The sequence below is a fragment of the Penicillium griseofulvum genome (assembly GCF_001561935.1).
Source record: "Penicillium griseofulvum strain PG3 chromosome Unknown contig_6, whole genome shotgun sequence".
NCBI classification, from domain to species: Eukaryota; Fungi; Ascomycota; class Eurotiomycetes; order Eurotiales; family Aspergillaceae; genus Penicillium; species Penicillium griseofulvum.
The window spans coordinates 2,165,065-2,183,579 of record NW_024467419.1 but is presented as its reverse complement, the minus strand read 5'-3'; the positions used below and the strand labels follow the sequence as shown (position 1 = coordinate 2,183,579).

Here is an 18,515-nt window from a genome sequence, read left to right as displayed (position 1 = left end):
AAATATTTAAAACTACCTATTTTTACTTTAAAAAAGTACCTAGAGGTATAATTATTAATATATATTATTATTACTTTCTTTTCTATATCTATATTATTCTTTATATCTAGTATTTAGGTATATAGATCGTTCTTTAGACTAAGTTAAGTAATAATAATATATTAATATATATATCTAAAATATTTCTAGGGTTTTATCCTTCTACTATATTTTATATTATATTAAGCTTCTATACTTTAGACTATATATTATATCTTAATTTATACTTATAATATAAAGTTATTTAATACTACTAGGTAAGTATAATTTCTAACTATAGTTAAAGATTAGGATAAATATAATTTCTAACTATAGTTAGAAATTAAGTCTTTAACTAAGGTTAGAAATCTAGTCTTTAACTAAGGTTAGAATATAGATTTATTTAATAATAACTTAGCTAAAACCTTCTACCTCTAGACTAGGGGACTAGTATAGACCCTAAAAATTCTTATTCCTATAGTACTAAAGAAGGTACTATATTACTCCTATATTACTCCTATAGTACTCCCGCGGTACTCTAGTAGGGTATATATAAGAATATAAAGGAACTACTTAATTAAGATATATTAATACTATATAACTTAAGATCTATTGTATTCCCCTTTATAAAGATAGATTTAATTATTACTAAATTCCTCTTAGGCTACTCCTCTTATTTTTATAGACTAGAGCTACCTAATTATATAAGTATATTTCTTTTATTACTCCTTTTATTCCCTAAGCTACCTATATACCTTTATTTCTATTACTTTAAGATATTAGATTTTTAGCTATTCTCTAAAGCTAGTCCCTTATCTTAGGTATTATTATCTTAAATTAAGTTTCCTTATCGTTTAACTAATCTTAATCTTTTTTCCCTAAACCCCCTTATACTAAACTAATTAATTAGCTAATAAATATTAAATATTATTAACTACCCTATACTTAGCCTTTTAAAGTATAATTCTCTAGTAACTACTACTCCTTTAATAACCTTTAAATAAATTAGTAGTAGTTATAATAAAGAGTAGGTTTAGTATATAAAAATAAATAAAATATAATTTATTAAATAGTAGCGATATACCTCTAGGGCCTAACCGGAGCCTCTATACTATAAGGTAAATTTTAAGGCTAAATATAAATCGTAATTATAAGAGTACTTTAATTAAGTTATATACTACTAGAGTAGTTATTTAGTAGTAATATATTATAGGTATAGAAAGACTATACCTTATCTATTAGTAATAAGAATATTAAGTTCGCTAAAGAAGTACTAGAAGAGTAAGTCCTATATTAGAGTAAAGATTAATATATTACTTTAATAAACCCTATATTAATCTCTATAATTTATAATAAAGTATTTATTCCTAAATCTAATAATTACTATTTTAACTTCTTAGTCTAATTACCTAACCCCTTAAAAAATAGCCTTTAATACTAGTGACTAAGAGCGAATCTAGATTAATCTACTTAAAATATATTAACTTCCTTTCTAATTCCTTATATAACTAAAGCTCCTTAAGTTTACCTATTTTATCTATCTATTAAAAGAGATACCTCTACTCCTTATATTAAAGACTATATAATATTACCTTAAAGTAATTATTTAAATAGACTAGTATAAGGTACTTTCCTATCTTCTAACTAGTATAAAGATCTTAATTACTCTTAACTATTAGATATCCCTATTTAAATAGGTATTTATTACTATTACTAACTACTTCTTTAATACTAATTAAGATTATTATAAGATTCTCCTTAGATTTTAACTAGTATATAGTTAATATACTAGTAATTATTTAAATAGTATTCTTTAATAGGTATTTATTAAGTATAATATTATTAATTAAGTACTTATAGTAATTACTAATAGTATATTAAATAATAAAATACTAGTAAAAAGTCTCTACTAGTTAATTAAAGTATTAAACCTCCTAAACTATATATATATTATATAGATCCTATATTTTACTTATATTATTTAGCTTAGCCTAAAAGACTTCCTTAGACTAATAAAAGTTAATCTAAAGAATAATATAGCTTATACTATATAGTTAAAGGAAGATTATAGTATTATACTATAATAAATAAAGTCTAAAGAAGGCGTTATCTATACCCTTATAAAGGTAAGCTATATCCTATATTTCTTCTTTTATTATCCTTAACTAATACTATAGATTTATACTTTTATAGTCTTTATTAATATAAGCCCTTAGTAAAAAGAACTCTTCTTAAATCTTTAAGAGGTTAAGCTAAAGTTTATACTAATATAAGATATCTAGACTCGTTAGAACTCTATATATCTAATACTTTAATAAGTAAACTGCCTTTTTTAAGTATTTTACTAATACTACTTAGTATATAACTAGCCTTAATTTTAACTTAGTCTATAAAAGTAGCGATAAGTCGATTACCTTCTATATATAGACTATTAAACTCTCTAAGATTAAGGATATAACTATATCCTCTATCTTTAAAGTATATAATATACTATTCCGCTATTTTAGGGATACCTAGTATCTATTAGCTTAGAAGAAAGTCCTATAGAAATAAGCTATATTATAGGCTTTAAAAGCTAGTAAATAGAAACTCTTAGTCTACTACTATAATACTAAGAAAGCTTATAGATATCTTTATATAATAAGGACAATTCTTACCCTATTATATAAGTTAGACTACTTTAAAGGTAATAACTAGGTTAGTAATAACTAGGATTAGTATTATAAATATAAAAGCTCTTTATATTCTTACCTTAAAGAGTACTTCTAAGATTAGCTGAATATATAGGTAGTAAATAAAGGTAAGGTACTAGCTAATACTATAATATCTAGTCTATTAGCCTAAACTTAGCTAAAAAGTCAGACTCTAATACTAAGAAAGCTATATTAATAATAGGAACTCTAAGGATATCTTAATCTTTATATATATATTATCTACTAATCTTAAGTCTATAGCTAACTAATTATTTTAGATACTAATAAAGATAATCTATATTGATTCTAGAGACTCTATAAGAAGGAGTTCCTAATACTTATAGCCTTTATATAAGATATCTTCTTAATTCCTACTACTAGTATAGGTATAGAGCGCTTATTTAGCTCCGCTTATAATATCTATTACTACTAATATAAGTCTCTTAATATAAAGACTATCTAGGATCTAATAATATTTTGTTATTTAACTAGATTTAATATAGAAAGTTCTAAACCTTAGCTTTCTATAAAAAGTAAAAATCTAACTAAATAACTAGAGGCTAATATAGAGGAAGAAGAACAGCTCCTTAATTATAATATAGCTATAATTAGTAATAATAAAGAGGAAGGTAATAATAAAGAGGAAGGTAATAATAAAGAGGAAGGTAATAATAAAGAGGAAGGTAATAATAAAGAGGAAGGTAATAATAAAGAGGAAGGTAGTAAGGCTAATAGTAATAGCGAAAACGACGATATTAATAGTATAGAGGATAACTTAACTAAACTCCCCTTACTAAGTATTTTAATTACTTAAAGATAGGTCTCTAAGAGCTAGCGTCCCTAGAGAGAGCGGAAGCGCTGTAGAGATAAGGATAAATATATATATATATAAAGAAGCAGAGGTAGACTTTAGAATAAAGATTTTTAAGATTATTAAATTTTGTATATTATAATTTATAACTATTAGGGATTTTAAAGCTATAAGCTAAATACCTAAAAATATATAGATTTTCTATATAACTTATATAAATCACAGGATCCTATAAATTTAGCTATATTTGCACTATTTATAGTACCGCGGTACTACCGTTGCGGTACTACGGTATAGGACCAGAGTATCAGTACCGCCAAGCTTAGTACCGCAGAGACCGGAGTGAACCCTTAGTCACGGCACGTTACTGGTACCGCGGTACTGGTACCGCGTGATTTGTCAAGGCCTAGAGGTTTTTATTAACTATTTATATAAGAAGGATAATTCCTCTTTAATATTATTCTTATTATTATTTTTATTGGTTTTTACTAATCTTATTAAAGTCTTTAAGTCTAGAGTATAGGTCTTATATTTAGGGGCTTCTTTATTATTATTAGATATAGTAATAACTAGCTACTTATTATAGTTTATTAAGTTTTATTAAATCTTAATTATTCTAATTAGTTAAGCTAGATTCGATTTAGTTTAGGTTAAGTCTTAGCTTATATAATACTAAGGAATAGGAAGTAGGGTAAAGTAAGGCTAGGACTAATTATAAAGATAGTCTATATAACCTTACTACTAGTAGAATTAAAAGCAGTACTTAGTATTATATTACTAGCTAGTTCTTTAAGGTAAAGAGTATATTCTAACGAAAATACTAAGTATAGAGAAGGAAGGAAAGAAAGAGGAAAGAAAGAATTAAGTCTACAAAGCCTTTATAGGTCTCTAGTAAACAATAACAATAAACCATGCAAACACCTAACTCCTTCCCTCTGAACTTAGAACCCTAACCGAAGTCGGGATCTAATGGCAGAATCCTGCCCGCCATACTCTCAGATCGTGACAATTATCTTAATTCTTTAAGTAATTGAAATACCTAAAAAAATAGTGGTATTCTATATAAGTTATATAGGTCACGTTTTTCTATATATTTAAACTATTTATAGTCCTATAGGAGTCCCATTAAAGTCCTATAGGAGCGGACTAGACCCCTTAGTCCTATTCTTGGCACTCCTATAGGACTTGATAGGAGTCCCATATGGTCCTATGGGATAGTCCTATGGGACCACTCCTATGGGAGTTGGCAAGGTCTATTTATTGTAAGTGACTAGTACCGTAAGCAATGTATTAAGAAGCAAGATTATTTAGTCTTATTGTTCCTTGATACCACGAAGACGAGCTCAGGACATGTCACCCATCAGATCTTCATCCATCTCATGCCCTGCCTCACCCTCTACAATAGGAATGACCTCACTGGAACCGGACAAAACTTGCCCCTTATTCAGGCTATGAACGTACTCTTCGCTCAACCCCAGATTATTATTGGTCTCCCCAAGATTAATCACCAGGGTCTCCAGTAGCCTCATCTCTTGCTTAAGTTGGGACTGTAAGTCCAACTCACGAGAGAGTCGAGGCAACGAATGAATGGACGAGAACCGTAACATAGAAGACTCAGCACAATCTTTGGTCTGCACCAATGTTGCGTTCAAAGCGCGAGACATGATGAGGGATGAAATAGCGGATCTAGTGCCTTCTGCACACACAGGGGAGGGAAACACCTGCTTTGACAGGTCGGCCACTGTTAAAGCTGCAAAAGTCTTCCCAAGCTTAATAACAGTTTGACTGAAGAAAGCACCGACTACCTGGGAAACAAGACCAAAATTATTGTCCTAAATCGGTGGCATTAGCTCTGAATGTCAAAATGATGCAACGTACAGAGCGAATTGGAGCCGTCACCTACCGTGCACCAGACTTCCTTGGCAGCATCGATTTCAGCATTAAGTTTCTTCAAATCACCACGTTCAAATGCATGAGCAAGAATAATATAGGGCCTTGTGAGTGATTGATACACTTTCACCACATGAGGTGCAGTTATGCTTGGAGGCGAACAGAGCTGCCCACAGAAACAGTTAGCCCAAGAACAGCCGTCGGGATCCCTTTCTTCTTCTTCTTCTGTCAGCGAAGAGATAACTTACCTTGCCCTTTTCGAGTAGGCCTACTAGGACCCATTTTTTGTAGGCCTCAACCATAATCAAACTCACAGAGCTAGTACTCGGAGTGGAGATGACAATCCCAAGGAAATGAAGTGCATTGCGCCACTTTTTCAAGGCCATGTATACCATACTACCATAAAGAAAGTACTGCAAGTATTCTCGATATGACAGCTTAGATGAAACCCCGGCAGCTTCAGTCATAAAGGATACACTTGACCCGTGATCCGCACAGAGAACAGTGGGCTCTGAAGACGAACGCCCTAGCGAAATTGGGAAATGACAAATCTGCTTATCCAAGACAGGCAATGCACAAGAATATGCTTTAGCTTGGAGACAAAGCCGGACAAGCAAAAGGTGGCTCGAGGTGAAAACGCCACATGATGGGTCAAGACGAAGCATAGCATCTTTAACCAACGTGGCGCCTAGCAGTGGCTGTATCAGGTTAAGTTAACAATGAGATCTAAGAAAGTGGGAAATAGCTGACTTGCCATTAATGCAGCCTGCGAGGCTTGCCCTACGAGTTCAACAAGAAGGCGCCATTCTCGCCCAGCGTATCTGACTTGCAACCCATCGAAACTGGTCAAAAAATGTGCAGCATATCCCCAAAGATTTCCCGAGGGCTGGATATCAGCTGGAAATGCATCGGCATTGAGTTCCTGTGCTTTTTGTATTTGCACACGTAGCACAAAAAGATATGGGATAGGATCCGTCGCTGGGTCAAAACACTAAGACAAATGCATATTAGGAGCAAATTTCATAGACAAGACTTCATATAGATAATTGTTCTTACATCAAGAACAGACTTATCATTTGCAAGTGAGTCGAGAGCTTTGGTGGATTGTAGCCGCCTGAGGTATTCAACTAGCTCGCGGATCCGACGGTCATACTCGTCGCTGGGTAGTAGGTTAGAGTTGTGTAAATGCGCCGATGCCGAGATAATATCCGAAAGGAGCGCCATCCTGGTAATTTATGAAAGAAGAGCACAAGATAATTTAACGCCAAATGCGGAAAGGTGTCTTGGTTCAAACTAGTGATACCTTGAGATTTTGTGTGTTTGGATTGCGATATGGATGGAGACTCAAGGTTTAATAAAGGGAAGAGCGAAGGGGGAGAAGAGAGAAGTTGATAAAATCGTAAAAGAAACCTACGTCGTAGGTATGCTGTAGGTATGTGTATGTTGGTAAAGAAATGTGACGTAGGGAGTAGTGATGATTATGAGGCAGCTCGGGAAGGTGGGTAAATCCGAGACCAGCGGGATCGATAACGTGCCCCTCCACAACTTTTTGACTCATCTTTTTTTTTTTTTTTTTTTTTTCCCTTTATTATACTACTTTCACTTCCTTTCTACACTTGTTGTTGAATTCGTATAGGAGTGGAGATTATTTGACATGTCATTGACCGAATCTAGAGCAGTTGATGTCGCCCATAGCGCATCGCTTGCCTCGCGTCGCCTTGCAACTTTAAGCAACGATGACCGCAATAAAGCTTTGACGTTGCTCCATGATGCATTGGAAACATACCAGAAAGATATCCTTGCAGCTAATGCTAGAGATGTGGAAATTGCTACTATTGCGGCCGAGAGCGGGAATTTAAGTCATAGCGTGCTCAAGAGACTTGATCTGTCGCGGCCTGGAAAATACAGAGACATGCTTGATGGAATCTTGAGTGTGCGAGATTTGGATGACCCTGGTGAGTGTGCACTTTCATATTTGAACTCCAATCATTGAGACAAAACTTAACATATTACAACCATAGTTGGGAAAGTGACACTGCGAACCCTCCTTGACGATGGTCTGACACTCGAGAGAGTTAGCTGCCCTATCGGTGTGCTATTGATTATCTTTGAGGCCCGCCCAGAGGTAATAGCAAACATCGCTGCGTTGGCTATTAAGTCAGGTAACGCTGCTATTCTAAAAGGTACACGAACGCTATCATAAGGTTTCATGACATTGTTCAATTAACGCAAATCCGCAGGCGGGAAGGAATCCATGGAATCCTTTGCGGCAATCGCAAACGTTGTCTCTAAAGCTATCGCCGAATCTCAGGTGCCAGTTTCATCGATCCAGCTGGTCAAGACACGCGATGCAGTGTCTTCTCTCTTGGCACAGGACTCGCTAATTGACCTGGTCATTCCTCGAGGCTCCAACGAGCTTGTCCGTTTCGTGAAAGAGAATACAAAGATCCCTGTGCTTGGACATGCCGACGGCCTTTGCTCTGCTTACATACACGCTGATGCCGATATTGATACCGCCGTGAAAGTGATTGTGGACTCGAAAACGAACTATCCAGCGGCGTGCAACTCATTGGAGACCTTGCTTGTCCACGAGGATACCCTTGAATCGGTGTTCCCGACGGTAGCTGCTGCACTCCTAGAGAAAGGCGTGACTCTTCGTTGTGATGCGGATTCGAAATCTGCATTGACGAAGACATTGCCAGCCGAGGAGTCAGCGCTATTGCAAACAGCCACCGAATCCGACTATAACACCGAATTTTTGGACCTTGTGTTGGCAGTGAAAACAATTGCCTCAACCGACTCTCCGATCACGGCCCTGGAGGCTGCCATTGCCCATATAAACATGCATTCCTCCAAGCATACAGAGATCATTTTAACTCGGTCAAAAGAGGCGGCGGATATCTTCATGAGCGGAATCGACAGCGCCGGTGTTTTCTGGAATGCATCTACTAGATTTGCCGATGGCATGCGGTTTGGATTTGGCACAGAAGTTGGCATCAGCACCAACAAGATTCATTCTCGAGGACCGGTTGGACTTGAGGGTCTGACCATCTACAAGTACTTGATCCGGGGAAATGGTCACAGGGCAGCGGACTATGATGGTGAAGGAGGGAAGAAATATCTCCATACTTTTCTGCCCATAGACCAGTAATTGACTCCCCAGTGCAACGCATAGAAGAATATCATTTTAAAACAGATTTTTTTGGTTGCTTTCTTGTTTGAAAAATCCTGTAAGAAAAAACTTAGGACAAAGCCTGATTCAATTTTCTTTTGCCCCTTCATTCGTAAATTCTCATTTTCCAGCCCAACCAAAGACATCCCGCCACTTTTAAGTACACAGACTTGAGGTCGCTGGCTAGATCTGGAATGATTCCAGGTACCGAGAAAGTCAATGTGGCTAATGCATCTTTCACAATACATACACACCGCATCATCCTTATCAAGTCCCTTAAACCTTGAAACCCTTGGACCGTCTGCGACCACGAGCCCGCTCGAACTTGCGGCCCTTGCTACCCACGTACGGCTTCTATTTTGAGTTAGTAAGTCTGTGTACCGTCTCTTTTTGCAGTCGTAACAACGCACCTTGTCGGTGTGAGGACCGAAGCCGAAGTGCTTCACGGCCTCACGAGCGTTCTTGGGTCCGCGCAGGAGGAGGGTGTTGGCACCGGTAGGAGCGCGGAGAGCAAGCTGGTCCAGAGTCAAAGTCTCACCACCGGCCTTCTCAATGCGAGCGCGAGCGGTGGCGGTGAAACGGAGGGCAGCGATCGACAGCTTGGGGACGGTCAAAAGGCGGTTGTCGTCGGTGACAGTGCCGACAACGACGACGGTCTTGCCCTTCTGTGCCTCACTGATGTTGGAGACAGCGCGAGAAAGGGAAACCGGGGGGCGGTTGATTCTCGACATGAAGAGACGGCGGAGGACGGCCTTGTTGAAGTTGGACTCGGTGCGGCCTATCATGCATCCCTTATCAGCCTCACTAAATCCTGAAAACGGTACACCTGTAGAAATTGCGCTGCAGACGAAATTCGGAATCGGGGGTCATACGAGCCAAGAAGCGGTAGAGCTTCACCAGAACCTTCAAGTAGACGTTGTCGCTCTTGGGAGCCTTGCGGTGGCTGCTCCGCACATGGTGGCGGTCCAGGTCGATACCTGCGATTTATGAATTGTCAGTGGATTGGACTGAGAACGACAAAAAAGGAAAGGGGTTCGAATGAATGCCGCAAGATGCGATAGTCGATTGAACGGAGATGATTGAACATACCCATGGCTGTGTATTGGTCGACTTCCCGGGAAATAGCTTGCTGTCGCACCCGTATGGAAAGTGCAGGAGGTTTTTGATCCTTGACTTTCGGCTGGACAGTGTTGTGTGGGTTTAGCCCTACGCTAGACTTGACTAGGAAAGGCGAGGCACATGACCTGACTAAAGCCACGTGATGCAACCATTGAATTGGCCACTCAGTCACGTGCAATGTGGATCCCCATCAGAGAATTACTCCAGCGAGTGAACCTTATCTTCAAATTTTGCTATGACAGATCCAACATCATATATTGATTACATTACCACCTCACTTTCTTTTTTTAGTGTATAATATATATGCATTGTATATAATCAAATGTCCATAAAAATAACGAGAAGAAATATCTAGGTACATATTATTTGAACTATTCTCTATCATTCAAGCCGACGAAGAAATCACGAGTCATTTCAAAGCTCAACCAGCTGCTGGCCATACTAGGAGCGACTTTCAGAAGATTTGGCCCTATCCCTTTGAATAGTCCACGTAGTCCCTCTTCTGCCACAATGATCCTCACAGCATCCCAGATCGAGGCGTACTGGTAACCCATTCCCGACATGGTGTTGATCTGGAATCGCCGACGTAGCACATCACTAAGGAAGAGTCAGTTTCATGGGATTGGCCAATAGAAGAAAAGAACTGACAAAGGATAGGTACAGGTCTGGGCGACTGCTCCAGATATCGCGCCAGCCAGTAGTTTTCGATAGGAGCTAGGGTTTTTGTCCCCTTCCGGCGTCAGATACTTGCGCACCGATTCGTATGTCATAAAATTGAGTCCCACCTGTCACTTGTCAGTTGTGATCAAGTCGAATTAAACAGATAACTCACATATGGGGCTACTCCAGCAACAGTAGGAGCAATTCCACGATATAAAGCTTTTGCTCCACCTTCATTTTTATATATCATGGCCATTGTGGTGAACATGCCTGGCAGTTTTTGGTTTGGGTCTCTTGCTCCAAGATCGGCAAATGAGGCGGATTGAATGGAAAGCCGGGTTCGAACAATGTCCAAAGGATAGGTGATGGTCACCGAGGTGATGCCGGCAACACCTCCACAAATAAGTCGACGCATCGGGGTCATCTCACCATCGGGAGACTCTACAAACTATATGAAAGGTCAGTTTAGATCAGAAACCTACTGCAGAATATGAACATCCACCCACCTTCTTGTAAAAATTATAGCTCCCAAACTGTACTGCAGAATAGGGGATGATGCGAATACAGTTTGTTCCATTTCCTCGCATGAAGCCCCGCCAGCCTTCTTCACGCCCCATCTTCACCAAGGCTTTCCAGATTGACAATCTGTATTCTGTTCGACCGACACTTTGAATTTGAAGAAGAATTTTCAATCGTTCAAGTGGTGACACTATTGTTCTGGAAACTGCGCCAGCCACTCCACCAGCCATGAATGCGGCCACCACTGGTTCAGCGAGGTTCTTTCTAGTAGTGACCCAAAGTGACCGGGGTGGGTCGTTAATCAGCTCCTGCTTTAATCAACAAGTCAGTCTTCCAGCTCATAGGGATGGGGAATGACAGGTTGTCCTTCTCACATTGATTGGGTTTGGACCAGAGGGAAACTTGGACAGATTCTGCAAGGCAGGCTTTCCTGCACCCTCCAAATCCTTTTCCTGAGCAACATTTTGGCGATCTAAGCTCATCTTGACGGTATGCACATCCGGTTCTGAGATTGATAAAGAAGTCCTTCGTGTTCTGCGATGTAATTGCTTCTAGCAAATCTTTTGACTAGAAATTGAAGATTGATTGTTGCTGCAAATCAAATGCGATAAAGCACCATAGGTGTAGTGCTAGCCATGAAGGTTGGTTCTCTTCCAAGGCTTGGATCTAAAAGCACATTGTTGATCTCGTGTTCAGTAATGTATTGTTGCGTTCAATGACCATATAACTCAGGTATAAAAGGTGATTCCAGCAGATTTGCTAAAAAGGTGAAGCAAGGTCAAAAGGGCTTTGCTATGATCAGATGAGGTGTTGGGGCCGGAGTTGCTTTTTCCCCTTTAATGTAGATATAATTGAGCCAGGGGGGGGAGCAACAAGTAACAAGAAACAGTAAACAAGAAAGGTGTCACTGATTACACAAGAGTGGTGTGTATACCTAGGTCAAGGTAGAAGTTTAGAAAGAGAAGAACATTCCGACTTACCGACAGACACGGTACCTCCCGATAGTCCTAGTCCGCCACATCATATTACGTACCTGGGCCTTGGGGTTGACCTAGCTACAATGTCTAGATCCTCAACACCCATAGACAACAAATTTACTTCAATTGTAAAAGATCTTGATATAGATGAATTATTATTTTTTAAATTATTATGGGATCTAAAATAAATAAGAAATATCTAGGGAGAATAAAAGAGAGACTCCAATCAAGTGCGTCATTGGCATGTTTGGACCACCGTAGTACCTTCCTAAATTCTTTCCCTCCCTCTCTCTCTCTCTTTTCATACAACATACTCTTTATCCTCTTGAAGCTTCTTAAGCTCCACCTCTCCTTTCAAAATCTTTCAAATTTTTTCCCAACTGACCTAATCTTCTCTCTTTTCCATTGCTCTGTGCTAACGGCACCATGTCTTCTCGCTCTGGAACTACATTGTATGTTACCGGGTTTGGCCATGGCACCCGTGCTCGCGATCTTGCCTACGAATTCGAACGGTACGTGTCGCCTCTACCTTCGCACCTACGAACTTCGATCCCCATCCTTCCGACGACCCTCCCGATGAAGATCAAATGGCACTAAAGGCCTTGGGCGGCATTCTTCTTTCTTTCCCTCTCCCAACTAGCGTGACATCGGCGTGGAAGCTCGATGTCTATGTTGCCCCGTTCACTCCTTGGGCAACAGTTAGCTAGTCTTGGTTATCATAATATCTCTCAATACCGGTACCTGAAGCTAGCTCAACTGATTTTGGAACTAGTTATGGGCGCCTTGTTCGCTGTGATATCCCTGCTCCGCGCACTCCCTCCAGCCGTCTGTGAGTTGAATGATATATCTGAACCCATTTTGTCTGTCTAATCCAAATCGCCTAGTTTCGCTTTCGTTGAATACGAGAGCCGCCGCGATGCCGATGATGCTTACCATGAGATGCACAACAAGCGTATCGGCCGCGATGATTTGTTGAAGATTGAGGTAAGCATATCCTCCCACAAAGCTTACTTAGAGATCTTTTTTAACGTATCTCTAGTGGGCACGCACCCCTCCATCTGCTTCTTGGCGCTTTGACTCTGGCTCTGGCCGTGATGCTCCCCGCGACGCTGGCCGCGATCGTCGCCGCGATCGCACTCCTCCTCGCCGTGGTCGTTCCCCATCCCCTCGCCGCAGCCGTGGCGGTGACTATTCCCCTCGCCGAGATGATCGGTACGAACGGGATGCCGACCGCACTGACCGCGATTACGACCGTCGCGACCGTGATTCTGACCGCCGTGACCGTGACCACGATCGACGTGATCGCGACCGTTCTCGTGATCGCTCTCGCAGCCCCGATGACCGCGAACGTGATGGCAAGGATGACCGGGAGAGACGTGATGATGATCGGGAGCGTCGTGAGGAGGACCGTGAGAACGGCCCCAACGGTGAGGACAGGAAAGGTCAGTTACTTCGGAATACAGCCTAGAAAACGTTCTTCTCACTCACATACAGCAGTACCCCTGGACCCAATGCCCTCTGCTCATGACGAGCTTGATACTGCTGAGTAGATCAACTCAGTCCCAAGTTCTTTCGCTCTCGACCCATGTTTTCCCGTCATGCTGTTTTCATCTCCTGAAGGTTTTCCTTCATTGCGTTTGTGCCAAGCAGGGTTATCGTTCCGGTGTTACTCCTGATACATCTGGCATATCTCGTATCTCGTCCCCCTTATGTGTTTCTGATTTCAAATGGCGTGAAGCTCGCTCTTCGGGATAAGACGGGGGCCAAGTGAACGTGTGACCCCTGCTTCCCCTACGATTTGTTTTTTTTTTTTTTTCGATCTTGCTTTTCCCCGAGTTATTCCCATTTTATTTGTGAGGTTGGTAATTTATCCTGGTCAGCAGCTCGGATCCCACCGAAGCGAACGTCGAGCGATCGTTCCAAGTCCGCGCCCGAATACCACGATGAATTCCGTTTCGCCCTCCGTCTTGTTCGCAATTTAATTTGAAACCGGTTATTTCAATTCCTCGCCCCTTTCAACCGATCGCCATACTATGTGGTCTTGTTTTCCCGAACCACTGTAGTGCCTTAGTTGTATGCGAGGTCAATGCGAGGTCAATGCCCGGGAGTTTGAAGTATTCCCACCTTTGTTTTTTAAAGAGAAAATCCCCCTTAAAAAAAGCAACAAAGCAACATTTCTCTAAGATCCCTATTTTGATCCCATTTTGAAAGTTGCCATAGCCATGACGTAGGATATTTGGTGTATGTATTTGTAGTGCGGGGAACTCTCTCCCAAAACTACCAGTCTCAAAAAATATTATGAGTTCAACAAAACAAACAGGTATCAGCATTGCAATCGATGTATTAGCCTTCTTCCCCTTCATTACTTATCTATAACACTGACATGTTAAAAAGAGAGGTGGGACATTTACGGATTGCGTTGGAAATCCAGGGACGGGCCGCTTGGAAGATGACATTGTGATTAAGCTGCTCTCAGAGGACCCCAACTACAAAGATGCGCCTTTGGAGGGTATTCGGCGGATTCTTTCCAAATTTACAGGCCAAGAAATAGCTCGCGGGCAACCCATCGACACTTCTTTGATCCAGAGCATCCGCATGGGTACAACAGTGGCAACAAATGCGCTGCTAGAACGGAAGGGGGAAAGAGTGGCGCTGGTGGTAAGCAAGGGCTTCAAAGACTGCCTGGAGATTGGAAATCAGTCTCGTCCCCGAATCTTTGACCTTGCCATCAAACGTCCCGATGTTCTTTACGAAGAAGTGATTGAGGTGAACGAGCGCGTCACTTTGGAAGACTACGCAGAAGATCCGGAACGAAACAGCACTGCCACAACTCCCCGAGAACAGACCCGGGCAGAAGCCGATGTTGTTCGCGGTCTTTCTTCAGAAGCAGTTCGCATACTGAAGCGTCCATCTGAGGACTTGGTGAGGTCGCAGTTGGAAGAGGTATACAGCCGCGGGATTAAAAGCATAGCAATATGTCTTATACATGGTTACACCTTTCCAGATCATGAGGCACTGGTTGGAAGAATAGCCAAGAATATTGGATTTCACCATGTGAGTTTGAGCCACCAGCTCATGCCGATGATTAAACTTGTACCGAGGACCACTTCAGCTTGCGCCGATGCATATTTGACTCCTACCATCAAGAAGTATATCGCTGGGTTTCAAGCTGGATTCGAGGGTGGCCTAGGCAGTGAGAGTATCAAACAGCAGGCGGGTACCAAAGGCGCACGCTGTGAATTCATGCAATCGGACGGTGGCCTTGTGGATGTGGACCAATTTTCAGGTCTACGAGCAATTCTGTCAGGACCTGCTGGCGGAGTGGTGGGTTATGCGTTGACTTCCTACGATCCTGTGTCAAAGATTCCCGTAATAGGGTTCGATATGGGAGGGACGAGCACGGATGTTAGCAGATACGGATCCGGTCGGTACGAACATGTTTTCGAGACAACCACTGCTGGAGTGACAATTCAGTCTCCTCAGTTGGATATCAACACTGTTGCTGCAGGTGGCGGTTCGAGATTATTCTACCGTAATGATCTCTTCGTCGTCGGGCCCGAGTCAGCAGGAGCTCATCCAGGGCCCGCGTGTTATCGTAAGAGTGGACCACTCACAGTAACTGATGCCAATCTGTTCCTTGGGCGGTTAGTCCCAGACTTCTTCCCGAAGATTTTCGGCTCAGATGAAACCCAAGGACTGGATGAACAGGCCAGTCAGGTGTTGTTTGAGGAACTAACCAAGGAAATCAACCACAAGTTGACCAAAGGGGGTCAAAGCCGAGAAATGTCCCCTGACGAGGTTGCCTTTGGTTTTATCAAGGTAGCCAACGAAACGATGACTCGGCCCATTCGATCCCTGACAGAGGCCAAGGGACATGACACCTCAAAACATAGGTTGGCTACGTTTGGAGGAGCTGGGGGTCAACATGCCGTTGCCATTGCCGAGAGCCTTGGGATTCGGCAGATTTTAATCCATCGGTATTCTTCGGTGCTCTCGGCATACGGCATGGCACTGGCAGATGTTGTTGATGAAAACCAAGAGCCCGAATCAAAGACCTGGGTTGACGATGGCAAGGGAGGGGTTCGGGATGCACTTGGCTCGAGGATAGAAGCATTAAAAAAAAAATCCACACAGAAGTTGCGAGACCAAGGCTTCAGCAATGATTCAATTGTGTTTGAAGAATACCTCAATATGCGATATCGAGGCACAGAATCTGCTTTGATGATACTCAAACCCAGCAAAGAGGAGGCCGATCTTCACTTTGAAGGCGATGAATGGGCCTTTGGGAAGGCATTTATGAAGCAACACGACCAAGAATTTGGGTTTACTCTCCCAGACCGGGACATCATTGTGGATGATGTGCGGGTGAGAGGAATCGGGAAAAGATTCAAAATATCTGAGAAGACTGTGGACCAGCAGATTCAGGAGTCCAACCCAAAGGATGTGACGGGTCAAGAATATCGCAGATCTCTTGTATACTTCGAGAGCGGCCGACATGAAACACCAATCTACAAACTCGATGACTTGAAGGTTGATGACCGAGTGAGAGGCCCAGCGATTTTAGCCGATGAAACCCAAACAATCGTGGTGACCCCAGGAGCTTCAGCGCTCTTGACAAAAACCCACGTCGTCATCAATATTGGTGAACCCGATACCAGCCAGCCAAAGATTAGTACCGACAATGTGGATCCTATCCTGCTGAGCGTCTTCTCGCATAGATTTATGGCCATTGCCGAGCAAATGGGACGTGCTTTACAGAAGACAAGTGTAAGCACTAATGTAAAGGAGCGGCTTGACTACTCCTGCGCATTGTTCGACGCAGAAGGCGGGCTTGTTGCGAATGCACCACATTTGCCCGTTCATCTCGGTAGCATGTCCACCTGTGTACGGATACAGGCCCATATATGGCAAGATAAACTGAAACCCGGTGATGTGATCGTGTCAAATCACCCGGAATTCGGGGGAACTCATCTCCCAGATATCACAGTCATACAGCCTGCTTTTAGCCAGGGGAAGATTATATTCTACGTCGCGTCTAGGGCACATCATGGTAAGGCCTTTCCACAAAAAGAGAGGGGGGGAAAGAAGATATTCTAACCTTCATGAAGCTGATATTGGAGGAATACTCCCGGGATCTATGCCACCTCATTCAAAGGAGCTTTACCAAGAAGGCGCAGCTATCAAGAGCGAAAAGTTGGTATCAGAAGGCAAATTTGATGAGGAGCGTATCACAGAATTGCTGTACAAAGAGCCGGCCCAGTATCCAAACTGCAGTGGCACTCGGTGCCTAGCAGATAACTTGAATGATCTCAAGGCTCAGATTGCTGCAAATAAGAAAGGAATCAACTTGATCGGCACTCTAATCGAGGAATATGGCGAGGCTGTCGTGCAGTTCTATATGCACCAGATCCAAGATAATGCAGAGCTCAGCGTGCGTAATTTGCTGAAGGATGTGAGCAAGAGATTTTCTGGGCAAGATCTGAGTGCTATTGATTACATGGACGATGGGAGCCCTATTCAATTGAAGATATCAATAGATGGGGACAAAGGAGAGGCAATCTTCGATTTCGAGGGGACAGGCCCAGAAGTATATGGTATGATTGATTGTCCGTGAGATAAATTGATTATTGAGCTGACAATGACAGGTAATATCAATGCACCGGAGGCTGTCACATACTCAGCGATCATCTATTGCCTGCGATGCCTTATTTCGGCAGATATCCCATTAAATCAGGGTTGTTTAAAGCCAATTGACGTCCGAATTCCCCCAGGAAGTCTTCTATCCCCCTCGGAATCAGCTGCCGTGGTGGGTGGCAATGTTTTGACGGTAGGATCAGACAAATACTCAACATTGGTCATGGGCTCATCATTTCTCCCAGAGTCAACGCGTGACCGATGTCATCTTGAGGTGCTTCCAGGCTTGCGCTGCATCACAGGGTGATACCAACAATCTCACATTTGGGTTCGGGGGTAATATGCCCGGCGAGACTGAAACAAGAGGTTTTGGTTACTATGAAACCATCGCCGGGGGTAGCGGGGCTGGTCCGACTTGGGAAGGCACTTCGGGGGTTCATACACACATGACTAACACCCGAATCACCGATGCAGAGGTGTTTGAGCGACGGTACCCTGTGATCCTCCGAGAATTCAGTCTGCGACCGAATTCAGGGGGCAATGGTCAGCACCGCGGCGGGGATGGCGTTGTTCGAGACATTGAATTCCGCATTCCAGTGCAGGTCTCCATCCTTTCCGAACGAAGAGTTTACCACCCATATGGATTGGAGGGAGGCGAGGACGCCCAATGTGGTCAAAACATCTGGGTACGCCGCATGAAAAAGCAAGATGGAAGCTGGGAGAGAAGATATATCAGCCTAGGGGCGAAGAATTCCGCTCTGATGCAAGCAGGAGAGCGGATCATTGTCCGCACACCAGGAGGGGGAGGATGGGGTCAAATTGGAGATCAGAGTCAGCTTCTCCACGAGAAAGATCATCGTCGTGCTTGGCGGGGAGGTTCTATTGCCAACAACATTGCAACGCAAGAGGCGAGTATGTGATCTATAAGGAAACTAGGGAGTAAGTCCAAACTACACACCATGGGTTGATTCAATCAGAATAAATTTGATTATAGTAAAATTGCGAGGGCCATAACTTGGAAA

General features: G+C 42.0%; 3 protein-coding genes across 3 annotated transcripts; 2 read left to right on the top strand and 1 right to left on the bottom strand.

The window, feature by feature from the left end:
* Positions 1–7,066: 7,066 nt before the first annotated feature.
* On the top strand, positions 7,067–8,563 carry PGRI_078790 (glutamate-5-semialdehyde dehydrogenase; the record flags this gene model as incomplete). Its single annotated transcript, XM_040795593.1, has 3 exons — positions 7,067–7,367; positions 7,434–7,595; positions 7,653–8,563. The coding sequence occupies 3 exons, from the start codon at positions 7,067–7,069 to the stop codon at positions 8,561–8,563; spliced, it is 1,374 nt and encodes a 457-aa protein (XP_040653270.1).
* A 297-nt stretch (positions 8,564–8,860) lies between these two features.
* Positions 8,861–11,364, bottom strand: PGRI_078780 (putative mitochondrial carrier protein; the record flags this gene model as incomplete). The annotated part of the gene is made up of 9 exons (XM_040795592.1): positions 8,861–8,938; positions 8,995–9,362; positions 9,409–9,561; positions 9,674–9,805; positions 10,146–10,300; positions 10,352–10,488; positions 10,536–10,811; positions 10,870–11,193; positions 11,257–11,364. The coding sequence occupies 9 exons, from the start codon at positions 11,362–11,364 to the stop codon at positions 8,861–8,863; spliced, it is 1,731 nt and encodes a 576-aa protein (XP_040653269.1).
* A 921-nt stretch (positions 11,365–12,285) lies between these two features.
* PGRI_078770 (Hydantoinase B/oxoprolinase) lies at positions 12,286–18,413 on the top strand (the record flags this gene model as incomplete). The annotated part of the gene is made up of 9 exons (XM_040795591.1): positions 12,286–12,371; positions 12,632–12,688; positions 12,744–12,843; positions 12,899–13,301; positions 13,740–13,828; positions 14,254–16,909; positions 16,968–17,453; positions 17,505–17,686; positions 17,739–18,413. 9 exons carry the CDS (start codon positions 12,286–12,288, stop codon positions 18,411–18,413), a joined length of 4,734 nt encoding a protein of 1,577 aa, XP_040653268.1.
* Positions 18,414–18,515: the final 102 nt, after the last annotated feature.